At 46.0% G+C, this 12,879-nt stretch overlaps 1 protein-coding gene across 2 annotated transcripts in view; it reads right to left on the reverse strand.

Annotated features, from left to right (window-relative positions):
• RANBP17 (RAN binding protein 17) overlaps positions 1-12,879 on the reverse strand; it is a 270,399-nt gene that overhangs the window by 45,341 nt on the left and 212,179 nt on the right. For both annotated transcript variants that reach the window (XR_013226934.1, XM_077312908.1), the window contains exon 24: positions 11,296-11,434. Coding sequence is in view for 1 of the 2 variants with exons in the window: in XM_077312908.1 (XP_077169023.1) it covers positions 11,296-11,434 (139 nt within the window). In the remaining variant the exon portion in view is untranslated. The remainder of the gene's footprint in view (positions 1-11,295; positions 11,435-12,879) is intronic.

The following is a 12,879-nucleotide window of genomic DNA, read 5'->3' on the forward strand; positions in this document are numbered from 1 at the left end:
GAAAGTTGGACGATGAAGAAAATGGAAAAGAGGAGAGCTGATTTGTTTGAACTCTGGTGTTGGAGAAGGCTTCTACGGATCCTATGGCCAGCACAAGTCACAAACAAGGAAATAAAACTACAGCACATCAAGCCTGCTAAATCACTGGTAGGCAAAATCACAAAACTCTGGCTCACTTACTATGGCCATATCATGTGCTCCAACTCAATGGAGAAAGCAATTATGCTAGGATTGGTCAGTGGTGATAGGAAACCAGGCTGACAAGGAATGCGGTGGTTAGATACAATCAAAGCGGGCACTGGCCAGCACAGTATACAACTAAAATGGGTAATGGGTTTAAACTACAAGTACAACGATATAGGCTAGATAGCAGGAAAAATTTTTTTCACAGTCAGAGTAGTTCAGCAGTGGAATAGGCTGCCTAAGGAGGTGGTGAGCTCCCCCTCACTGGCAGTCTTCAAGCAAAGGTTGGATACACACTTTTCTTGGATGCTTAAGGCTGATCCTGCGTTGAGCAGGGGGTTGGACTAGATGGCCTGTATGGCCCCTTCCAACTCTATGATTCTGTGATTCTATGATTCTAAAAGAAGCGGTGCAAGATCAATAGGATTGCCAAGGGTCAGACTGGACTGAATGGCTAACATGATCATCAGGTATGTGCACTCACATACCGAAAAAAACTACCAAAAAATACACTTACGAGGAATTTAAAAAAATATTTTCTATGCTGAATACAGATCAGAGAATCTGTTTCAGAAACGAGTTCATGCTGCACAAAATCCCAAAATATTTTGGGTTTTAGTTGGCATTATCCAGCCAAACAGAACAGGTGCTGCTTGCTATTGGAGAGATTTTTAAAGGGATAGAAAGTTACGAAGTTCACTATGGGACTTTCTCACCTTTTGCTCTGGTTTCCAGGGAAACAGGATGGAGGGGAAAGATCCATCTTTTTAGACTTGTGGCAAAAGGCCTTTAGAGGGAGCTTAGCCAATCCTTGCAATCCTTTTGCAAATGGCACCGAAATCTTGGTTTGCAAGTTGTAAGCTTGTTGCTGGCTTCAGACATGAAATTCCAGCATAATAACTTTGCTTTCCCTACCTGCTTCTCAGGTAACAAGAGGGAAGAGGGGTAGGATTTGGCAAATAGGATTTTAAATGAGGGGAGAAACTGTTCTTTAGCCAATCACATATTAGCTCTTTTTTGAAATTCTTCTGTGCATGGCCAGGGAGCATAAAAGCAAGGATCTGACTGAGCTAGGCTTCATTGCTGTTTGAGACTGGTTTGGAGAATGTGTGGCTGTAGCTTTAGCTCACTGCTGCTCTGAGCATAACTCCTGCTGTACTGAGTGGCTTGAGAGACTCTGCTGTGGACTTCTGATCAACACTGGAGAAGGCTTGGGTTGGTGTGAAGAACATTTTCCCAAAAGTTTTCCTCTTTTCTTCTTTATTGTTAGTGTTCTTTGGGATTGGGGGGTGGTAGTGGAGTGGAGGTGGGGGAGGGGGAAGCCAAGGGCCTCAGTCCTTTTTTGTTGAATATTTAGTATTCCCAAATATTGCTGTATTGATACACCCGAACCGCCCAAAATCTTGCATGTGCCTCCTAGGTATCAGATTGCCTTTCCCATCAAAAAGTAGGGTTGTGTGGTCATCGGAAGACTTCCACACCTTCGTGAATTCTGAATAGTCAACAGGATTTACGTGCTACTCCCTTCAATCAATTTAGTCATTGGTTGGAGAACAGATATGGTATTTGCATTAGCTAGAAGGTTACCCGAAATGGATCCCTTAAAGGAATTTATGGGGAATTATAAATATTGCAAGAGGAAGATCTTCCTATCAATTTTTATGGGGTTCTTCTCCTAGGAGAAACCCTGAAATAAGCAGACCTAATTTAGTTCCAACAAGGATTTTGTATCTCATTAAGAAACACAAAGAAAAAAACATACACACACACACACACTATGTTTTATAGCGGGGAAAGGTTAAATAGGGAAATAGAACATATAGTGCACCCGAGTAAGTCCAAGGAAGGAAAGAGACGGGGTTGATGACATCAAGTTTGGAAAGTGATTTTGGGTGTAGAGAGGTCAACACACAAACACAGAGCAGAGCTCAGGTCCTGACAGATAAAGGGTTTGAAATTCCCAGGCTAGCCCAGAAACTGCCCACAGGGGGGTATGATGTGATACAAGTCAATGGTGATTGGCTAGGAGCCCTAGGTGAACCTGAGAGATGAGTTGAAGTGTGATGTAATTGAAGTGAGCTGTCTGGAGTATGACTCACAGTCAGGTGAAGCATGTCTCAAAGATGGACAATACCTGGATGGAGGCTGATGGGATTAGCTCTCCCCTTTGTCTACTCAATGGCTCAGATGAGTTAACTCAGTGGTCCCCAACCTTTTTATCACTGGGGACCGGTCAACGCTTGACAATTTTACTGAGGCCCAGGGGGGTAGTCTTTTGCCAAGGGACGTTGCCACCGCCGCCTGAGCCCCTGCTCCACTTGCTTTCCTGCCGGCACCCCTGACTTCCTGCTGCCCACTGAGGGGCTATTGCCAGCAGCAGCTGCACAGTGCCACGCCGAGGGGGAACCCCAGCCGTGGTGGCCACTGGAGAGCATCAAAGGTGAGATGGCAGCAGAGCGGCAGGGCAGCTTCCGAGGCAGCAGCTGGGGAGGAGGACAAGGGGGAGAAGCAGCCCGGTACTGACTGATCCACGGACCGGCACCGGTCCCCGGACCGGTGGTTGGGGACCACTGGGTTAACTGATAAAGATTATACAGTAAGAGAGATGCTGCTAGACAGAAATCGCACTGAACAAATGGACAGTTTGGGTGAGAAGATACGACACAAAGACCGTTTACGCACTGGAGGTTTCATGCCGGGCTGCAGCCTGGAGTTTTAGTCATAGCAGGTTGCCCCTCCTCTTCCTGCCCCCCCTGGGGGAGCATTTGGCCCAGTGAGCCTCACCCACCCCCAATTTTTGCTCCTGAATGGGAGCTGGGGCAGTGAAGTTCCCAGTGTGGAAACAGTCAAAGAGAATAAAAGGAAGTGTGGTTAGATCTGTTCCCTGGACAGTATGATGGTTCTGGTTAAGAGGGGCAATGGCCCTATTGTGCTCCCCATAACTGCCCATTTAGGCTTACATCGGTAGGAATGGCCTAGAAGAAATGGAGAAAGGACTTCTTCTATCTTGTTCTAGCAACTCCAGTCAAGATGGAGATCCTAGTCCAAGAAATGAATCCAATGACTTTCCATATCAAGCAACTATCAGTCTGATCTCTGTGTGTAGCACACTGCACAGTGCCAGATATGTGCCAGGCATACAAAGGTGTCTTCTTGAAGACTACCTTCTATTATGGAGGCTCTTGCTAGGGTAACAAGAACCCCCCCTTTCCCCCCATCCTATACTTCTAAAAACCTCCTAACGCTTTCATCACATTCTATTATCTTACTCCGACGTTTGTTAATATGCATCAGCATGTGGAATTTGGCTAATCTCGTCCCCTTTTTCCTCACTGGATCTCGCAGTTGTCTCTCTCATTCCAAAGATTCCTCTCGTGTCTCTCGGTGCCCAAGTGCAACTGGCTTTTATGATTCCAGCATCGGTCATAATTTGTCTTTAAAAAAAATGCTACTGGAAATCATTTTTTCCCCCTTTATTTGCTAGAGAAGGGGGATCTTGGAAATGATACCCGTATGACAAGCAACGCATCATGTCCACGGGAGATTGCCAAGATTTAGGAATTCTACAGGCTGTTTAGCAAGTTACCCCTTGTGCTTAAATGGGCTTGAAAAGGGTGAGGCTTTCGGAGATCACAGATTTGCTTTTGGATGAGCCCGTGCCTGAGCGAGTGTTAATCTGTTAAAATATTCATTTGCAGGAGAAAAAGAGAAAAGCCTATGATAGACTCAATTAAGTGTATCCCCCCCTAAACTGTGCTACGTGGAAGCTTGCCAATATTGAAGCGAGCATATGAGAACTTCCCTCTGGACGCCCGAACGTTGAGCTGTGCCAGTTCTGCTTCATAAACGTTGTTTTGAAGTTTACTTGTATTTGAATATCACTGCAATCCATTTTTTTCCCTCCTAAGCTAAGTTCTCCTGAGGTCTTTGGAAGGATTTCTGCAGACAATATAGCTACAATTAGTCTCGAGACTCTCTTAATCTTACCAAGGATAGCGCATTCCTAGGAACGTTTGACTGGCTTAAAATGGCGGCGAACGTTCACAACTCTTCCCTGGGGAGGCTCACTCTGCAGAATCTCGGTCTGCTCAACCTATTCATTTGTTGTTCTGCCATCACATTAATATCCCGTCTTTCTAACATGTTGCTCAGGGAGGCAGGCAGAGCTGTTCTATATATTTGGCATGTAAGAACGAAGTCTTCTTCTTCTTCTTCTATTCTTCCCTGACAACCACCTAGGAGGTATTGAATTCCGCACGGGCGACCTCATTGCTCTTCATATGAACACATAAAGCTGCTTTACTCTGGTCCATCGAGGTTGCTCACCCTGGTTGGATCTTTCCATGGTCGCAGGCATAGGTCCTTCATGTCACCTCGTACCACATCCCTTGACCTGGAGATGCTGGGGATCGGTCCTGCAAAGCCAATGCTCTGCCACTAGCCTCACCCTCAACGGAGCGCTGTTGCCACACAGAATTCATTCCATTAAGTACTGACTTTAAACAGCTTAAGTGGAAGGTATTTTGAATTCCAGAAAGAAGGGAATTGAGCAAGGCAGATTGACCTCTATCTCGCACTCTGAGGCCATGAAACAAACTCAGGGTTGTTGCCTACATCAGTGGTCCCCAACCTTTTTATCACTGGGGACCACTCAACGCCAGGGACCACTCACCGGGGACCACTCAACGCCTTTTACTGAGGCCCGGTGTGGGGGGGGGGTAGTTTACTCCTCTACTCTCAACCACTGCCCTAACGCTCTCTGATTGCTATGGCAATGTTTAGACATCCCTTCAAAATAAGATACAGACACGCCACAACAATGAAGTGTGTTGTAAAGGGCTGGGGGGGGATGAAGTAAAGAGTCGGGGGGGGGGAGGCGTCCTTCGGGGCCCACCTCCAATTAGTCGAAGGACCACATGTGGTCCGTGGCCCACAGGTTGGGGATCGCTAGCCTACATGACATTTGTTCTAACGCAAGGCGCCCTCCATGCTGGAAAAGAGCAAAATGTGTACAGGATCAGAGAACGGCAAGGGGCTGTGCAGGCCATCCAGTTCAGCCCTTTTCGACTGTTTTACTGTTGAGAAACCCCTGAAACGTTCTTCAGGCTCATCGCAATACATGCATTAACAATTGTACACACCATTGAAATTCTGAGCAGCCCTTGAGAAATTACAACTGATAAATAGGCATCTTCCATTGATGGACTGTGTTATTTTACAGCTCTTATTTTGGTTCGTTTAGTGGCTGCTGTACATATCTTCTGTTTCATGAATAAATGTGTGTCATAATCAGACCTCTGTAGAAGGCCCTCCATGGGCCGAAACGCGTTAGGTCTACAGCTGATTTATATAGTGCATGTTACGCTGTTCTTGCCATAGCCTGTGTATGTATGTTTTTAATTTCTAAAGCTTTTAAGTTGTGCACCATAAAAGCCGTATCATTTTGTAATTAACTGATGTTATACAGGCACTCAACCTTTTAAGGTCCTGGCCGTTTCCAGCTGGGTTTTTGTGGTACATGCTGGGTACAACGATGGCCGTCTTAAATAACCTAATGCCAAATAAATATCATAACGATCCATTTCGGAAGAGAAGCTGCTGCAGGAGACCAGGAGATGCAGTCAGCCAGGTGTCTTAGGGCTTGCTTTTAGTACTTTGTAGTTGTTTTAAAGCACAGAGCTAAAACTACTGTAACTGGCCACCAGGGGAAGGAAGGAATCGCTTCCTGTTTCATTCCCTGGCCTTTTGGCATTTCTGTGAATGGTATGCCTTAATTCCGTCCTTAATTGGAAGCTTGTGGTTTTTTTTTTGGGGGGGGGGTCAATGAATGTCTCTAAATATTTAAGTATTTCCAGCTGATCCAGACTACTGTGGCTCGGTGGTATATGAGAAACAGCAAATTTAATCTTTGAATGGTCATTACAATGGCCCTTGCTTGATGTGATATTCTCCAATAACGTTCACAAAAATGCCAACCCCTTGACCTCTCTCGGGTGGCGTGCCTGCCCTTCCTGCCCCTTCGGATAAACTTGAAGTCTCTACACATCCATGCATGGACATACCATTCTAGCAGTGATGAACACCTGGTGGCCACAGGTCCTGGTTTTCTTGGATTTTCACAAGCCTAAGGACACTTTCTTGAAAGTCAACTCCAGGGAACAGCCATGTTCAGTAGGCTTTTGAGTAGACCTACTTAGGATTGCTTTGTCTATCCGGGAGATCTACTGCCCTGCTTATTTAGGTTTATGAGCCTTGGGATGTATGTACATATATCCTGTTCAAATGGTAAGGGATCCAATGTGGCAAGGGGCAATCTTTTCCCCTTTCCATAGGTATGACATGGAGGAGAGTGGAGACCCCCATATCCAAACCAGGATGGTCTTCCCTAAGAACTCCTCTCCCCCCACCCAAGACTCACTTAGGAACTGCTTAATTGAGAGACGTAATACAATTCAAAATAACGATTGACAGCAGAAAATACATTGTTTCCATTCAATATTTGTACCAAGCTCCGGGGCGGGGGGGATTTTGCGAGTATGTTAGGGTTTTTTTAGCTCCCATGTTTAGGTTTCCTCTATGTAATGTTAAGAACCGAACACGGATTGAGTCCTAAGTATTTAGAAACTGCTGCAGAATAACTGGGTGGAGGGCGGGCGTTGTGAAGACAGTTTATGTGGCTGGAGGACCGTGCCCTTTATGGCTCCTCTGCTAAAAGTTTCCTATCCTGTAAACGGCACACGAAAGTAATGAACACGATCAGCTTCACGGAATGTATTTGGGAAATGCATATTTCATAAGCGGACTCTGCAGTACTTTTAAACCAGCGCTTTGACTCTATTTGTTTTAAAATTGAATAACACAAAGTAAATCACCAGCGTCCATTTAGGAAACCAGTAGCTGCTCTAAACATGCTGATACGGTACAAGTAGATATTTTATATTCTTCTGTAAGTGATCTTAGCAGCACAGTGGAGAAGCCTACTCTCTCATCGGCTCACGAGGATGCAATTTAAGTATTAAGAGCTACTTATATTTTCCCATAACTGTATATCAAGGATGCTTGTGGCACTCATTTTTCTTCCTCTTGCAAGGACGTAACGGAGGAGAACGCTATGCAGGACCCCCATGCTGATTTTAATGGACAAGCAGGGTCATTTGTTGAAGCCGAATGGAGCCCTTATCACATTTTACTCAAGGCTGAGACAGACAAACAACAAATAACAAACAAGTTAAGGGGGGAAAATGACAATTGTTGCTCTGGTAAATAAGAGGGGGAAATGTCTACAGCGGTGCGGCCTGGGAAAATCTGACTGGCATTCCGGAGGATGAGATAAAAAGGATGGAGGATTGGTATCCAAGTTGACTCTCCTTTGCCTAAGGGCCGCGAAGGGGGCGGCCGTTTAGAAATATCTGAATGGGCCCAAGGACAGTACAATCTATGAACAAACAGAAATGGGAAGGAGGAAAGATTGCCATTGTCGAAGCGCTGCCGAGCGCGCCGTCAATTAAGTGTATTTCTCTATTTAAGATGAAAATAAGAGGAAGAGGTTTCAGTGCGATTCTGTCTCCTTTAACACAGCCCAGGAATGATCACCTTGACAGCGAGTCAGCTTGAAAGGTAAACCCATTAGGGCCTTGATCAGCCAATACATATTAGATCAGTGGTCCTCAACCCCCAGTCCGGAGACCGGTATCGGTCTGTCGATAAGTCGGTACCGGTACCGGGCTGCGGCTCCTCCTCCCCGGCTGCTGCCCCAGGGGCTGCCCTGCCACTCTGCCGCCGGCTCACTTTTGGTGCTCTCCAGCAGCCACCATGGCTGGGGCTCCCCCTCAGCGTTGCACTGCACAGCTGCTGCTAGCAGTGCCCCCCAGCGGGCGGTTGGAAGTCAGGGGCGGCAGCGGGAAAGCAAGTGGAGCAGGAGCTCAGGCGGCAACAGCGACGTCCCTCAGCAAAAGACTACCCCCCCTCCTGGGCCTCAGTAAAATTGGCAAGCGTTGACCGGTCCCCGGTGATAAAAAGGTTGGGGACCACTGTAATAGATATATGTTCTAATTAATATTACTGTTAAGGCCTAGGAGGAGGAGCTGGTCTCATGGCTTAAGTACCACTCAGCTCTTAACACCCACTCTGGGCAGCTGTCTCGCCCCCAAGTGCTTCCTCCTTCAACTGGCTTGCCTGTCTGTCCAGCGGCCAGCCAATTGCCTTCCATCCACCACCCCTGACCACTCCTTTCTCCTCTGAGGCTGCAGATCCCTGCTGCGTAAGAGCTGTCCCTGCTGGTGAGTTCCCTAACAGCTTCCTGCACCCTTTCCAGGTCCTGGGGGGAGGGGGAGGCCATCCACAGAGTTCTTCCACACCTCCTCCCCCCAAATCTAGGACCCATTGTATTCCTGAATGCAACGGGCTTTGCCCCTAGTGTGTATATAAAAAGAAGGCTGAACAGAAAAGGGAACATTTTGGTTAACGAATAGCAACAGGCTATCAATCACAGGAAATGAGAAAGGTTTCCACGTGGCGATGAGTGGGAACGTGGCCAACAGGAAGCATTAGAAGGTTTCAATTCACTGAGTCAGCCGTGAAAAAGCCAGGTAAACACTTTGTGAAAGGACTGTTGAAGTGTTTACTATGAAGCTGAGAGGAGGGCTACCATTACACATGATTTACAACCAGCGTACTCCAAAGGAATAAACATTACTGCACTGTACAGAGTACAAACTACAGACTCTCAGTGTATCTATTCAGATTTTGTGGGGGTAAAAAAATTACAACTAACAGCGTTGAGATGCGGGGTTTTCAGAGCTTTTGTTCTGTTGTTTATTCCAAAGCATTATATTCATTCACCAAACTTTTCAATGACCAAAGATTGGAGGGGGGGGGGGAGGAAGTATAAAACAAAGTTTAAAAAAACAAGAGAAATAAATCTCTCAGATAATAAATTTCAAAAATTACAAATGTTGACTGCCTTGCTGCCACAACCTCACATTTTGGTTTACTAAGTACAGGAAATAGCTTGCGCACTTAATGCTTTCAGTGTTAGCGCATCTGAGAGCATTATACATAATTGCCGAATTGTATTTGCCAACTGTTCCGGCATGGTAAAATTATGATTGCCACTTGACGGAGAGGAAGAGCCTGGCTGGATCAGCGCAGTGCAGACTTTCTCAACCACGACGGCCTCAGAAGGGGTTTTGCTGATTGGGCGGGAGTTAATTAACTTTAAATATAGTTTTAATTTAAAAAAAACGATCGAGTGATATGACCATACATGGTCATGTTGACTCCCCTCCCACAATGGCCAACGATGGACCTGGAGAGGGTGGGAATAGGGCAGGGCCCTGGCCACACAAATCCTTGCTGTCCAAGACTTGTTGCATGGGGTAGTGACTGCAGTCCAGAGAGGTAAGTAGTCTCATTGTAACTTAACTGCACCATCGGGAGGGGAGAGGGGAGGAGGAGCAGCAAGTCACTTCTGGTGACATGTTCCTTCTGAGGGCGTGGCAGGAAGGTGTGGCTTTATTACATCATCCCTGGGCTTTCTCAAAGCCTGAAAAATGTTTCATGGGTTCCTCAACGGTAAAAAAATTGAGAAAAACTCATCAATTCTAACATCCTGCTTCACACAGTGATCAAACAGCTGCCCTGGGAGGCCAATGACCAATGAAGCTGAGACATTCCCAGCTGAGACGGTTTCCCAGCCCTGGTAGTCAGAGGTTTACTATTGGTTCTAGACTGGGATGGTTAAAATGACCCAGAAGCAAGCCAGAATGAGCGGCCCCGGTGACACTACAAATCAATGCCATAAGGAACACATGGCTCATACCTAGCTGGTGGAAATATCCATAGGGACAGATCGTCTGTTGACTCCTGTACTGATGGAGGTAACTGGTGTGCTGGTATCTACTGCTGACCACATTTGAAACAGGTAGTTCTGGCAGTGCCAAACTAGGGTTTGGCTGTGCTTGATCCTAAGTGCCAGCAGCCCTCGAGGGCCATGGCCCACCAGAAACATACCCTTTAATTTCAATGGCCAGTTTGCTCCTGTTTACTGAGCTGTAAGGAAGAGGAGAAAGCCCCAGCTGAGCCAATGTGATTTGGCCACCCCTGATAAAGGGAAACCCAACGGGTGCAAATGACAGCCAGCGTTGAGTAGCAAGTTAGAGCAGGGTTGACCAAACAGTGTCTTTCCAGAAGTCCGTGGGCTACAATTACCATGAGCCCCTGCCAGCATGACCGTGAGAAGGGGCCCGTGGCAATTGTAGTCCATGGACCTCTGGAGAGCCACCGTTTGGCCACCCCTGAGTTAGAGGGATGGATCAGGATCTGGGAAATCCAGGTTCAAATCTTCATTCTGCCATGGAAGCTAGTTGGGTAACCTTGGGCTTGTCACATGCACTCTTAGCTTAACCTATCTCACAGGGTTGTGGTAGGGATAATGGAGGAAAGAAGAATAGCTGCTTCAGGTTCCCAGTGGGGAGAAAGGCAGGGTGCAAATTAAGTAAATAAAATGTCATTCAATTGCTTGCAGCCTGATCCACAGAGTAACTGATCCATAGTGCTCAAATTAAAAACAGCTTAGCTTTCAGATCCACAGGATTCCAGCTTTACTCCAGGCTGTGGCTATACTGGGTTGTAGAAGGCGACTGTAAGCCGCTTTGAGCCTCCTTCGGGTAGAGAAAAGTGGCATATAAGAGCCAACTCTTCTTCTTCAGTAATATCAGGGCTCTTTCAGCCTCTCCTCCCTCACAGGGTGTCTGTTGTGGGGAGAGGAAAGGGAAGGCAAATGTAAGCCGCTTGACACTCCTTCGGGTAGAGAAAAGTGGCATATAAGAACCAACTCTTCTTCTTCTTCTAGATTCAAGCTCTGCTAAATCTACATGGGATTTTAGCATGAAACTGGCAAGCTGAAGACTACCCCTCCTACTGTTCCTTCCAGCCAGCTCCCTTCTCAACGCAGGGAGACACTAATTAATGAGTGTTTTAAAAGCATTCACAAAGAGGAACTTGCCTTTGTGAATAAGCTGGTGTTATTCTCGAGATAGCGCAGGGATAGAAAATGGATATCACGTTGCAGCACAGTTGCTCTTGCACGGCTCAGTTCTGCAGAATACTTACCCAATGCGGCAAGTCCTTCTGATATCGAAGTGAATATGTACATCAATATGTGTGGCTCTAGACTGGTAATGAAATTCATGTGGTCCTGGGTAAGACATTCCAAGAGTGGGTAATAGGACTGGCTTAGTTTTCGATATTGCTGTGAGTAAGAGAGAGAGAGAGACGGGGGAGAATAGGTGAGAAATTGTATGATTTTTTTTTTTTTGGTTCATACTTTGTTTTGTTTGCACGGGGTGGATTACTGACAGGCGCTGGGAGCTAGGAATTTTCAGCCCACATGCAAAACCTTTTACCTTTACTGCCATAGAATATACAAGCCTTTGTGATTTACAGCACTGGTGGATCTTTTAGATGTTATCTTTTCCTTCTTACTCTAGGCCAGCCTTTCTCAACTCTTTTACCATTGAGAAACCTCCGAAACATTCTTCAGGCTTCAAGTGGCACGATCACATAGAACAGGCTTTCTCAGCCAGTGTTTCATGAAACCCTAGGGTTTCTTTATGGCCCTGGAAGGGTTTCCTGAAGGGGTAGAAGTTAATTTTTAGTATATATTTTAAAAACTGTTAAACATTTATTGGGTGATATGACCATACATGGTCATGGCGACTTGCCCCTCCCCCCCCATGACCAATGATGGTTCAGGGGTGGGAGGGAAGGGGAGTGGCCAAGGGTCACACTATGATGATGAAGAGGAGTGGAACATCCATCCTTGCTTGAAGCTGCATGAGAAGTGTTGGAGGAAAGGCTTAAGCACTCTCCTATCAGTGTCATTCTGTCCTATTTTAGGAAAAAAAACTACTTATCCTTTCCTAACCATTTCCCCATTCATAGGTAATGACAAAAATTCTGGAGATTCCCAAGAGATAGCTATACCACCATCCTCTTGGGGCTAGCCAATAACCCCAAAGGACATCCAGTTAAAGCATGATCACTTGCCAAACACAGATGCATTTTTTATATGTAAGGCTCTTCCAGATGCCTGGACTCACACAACTTCAATCTGGTATTCGACTCTGTCTACACACATCCAGAGCTATTGGAAACTCCATGGTCCATAGAACATACTCATCCACTAGGAATGGTTGTAAATCATGCAGTCTGTGATTCACTAACGTTTTTAATTTTATATGTGCACACCATATAATAAATATTTAATACGTTATTTTATTCATTAAAGCTAGACAGATTGAGAGATCCTCTTTCCTTTCCTCTTCTTCCTGATTATACCAAGTCCCTGTGCCACAGTTTAGGGGCCCCTGGAGCAGTCATAGCACTTATTGCTACTGGCTACTTAACTGGCTAAAGAAAGTCCTAGACTGGGCGGGTGATTTCTGCAAGGTCAGATTTGTAGGAAGTGGTTAATGTTGGCTGGAGACCCAACAATTATTGAAGGGAGGGGAAGGTGGCAGGTCACCTACTTCCTCCTTTTCAAACTGAAGGACCATCCTCTCCAATTTGGTATTTCTACAGTATGCATGTAAACTTTATTTGCAGGGAGGATTCCCAGCAATTTCACTCTACATAGTGTTTTGGTGGGTCTTCCTACATTTTTTGCCAAGGAAGTGGTTTGCAGGACATCTGCTT

This window comes from Paroedura picta, chromosome 1 (genome assembly GCF_049243985.1).
Source record: "Paroedura picta isolate Pp20150507F chromosome 1, Ppicta_v3.0, whole genome shotgun sequence".
In the NCBI taxonomy this organism is placed as follows: Eukaryota; Metazoa; Chordata; class Lepidosauria; order Squamata; family Gekkonidae; genus Paroedura; species Paroedura picta.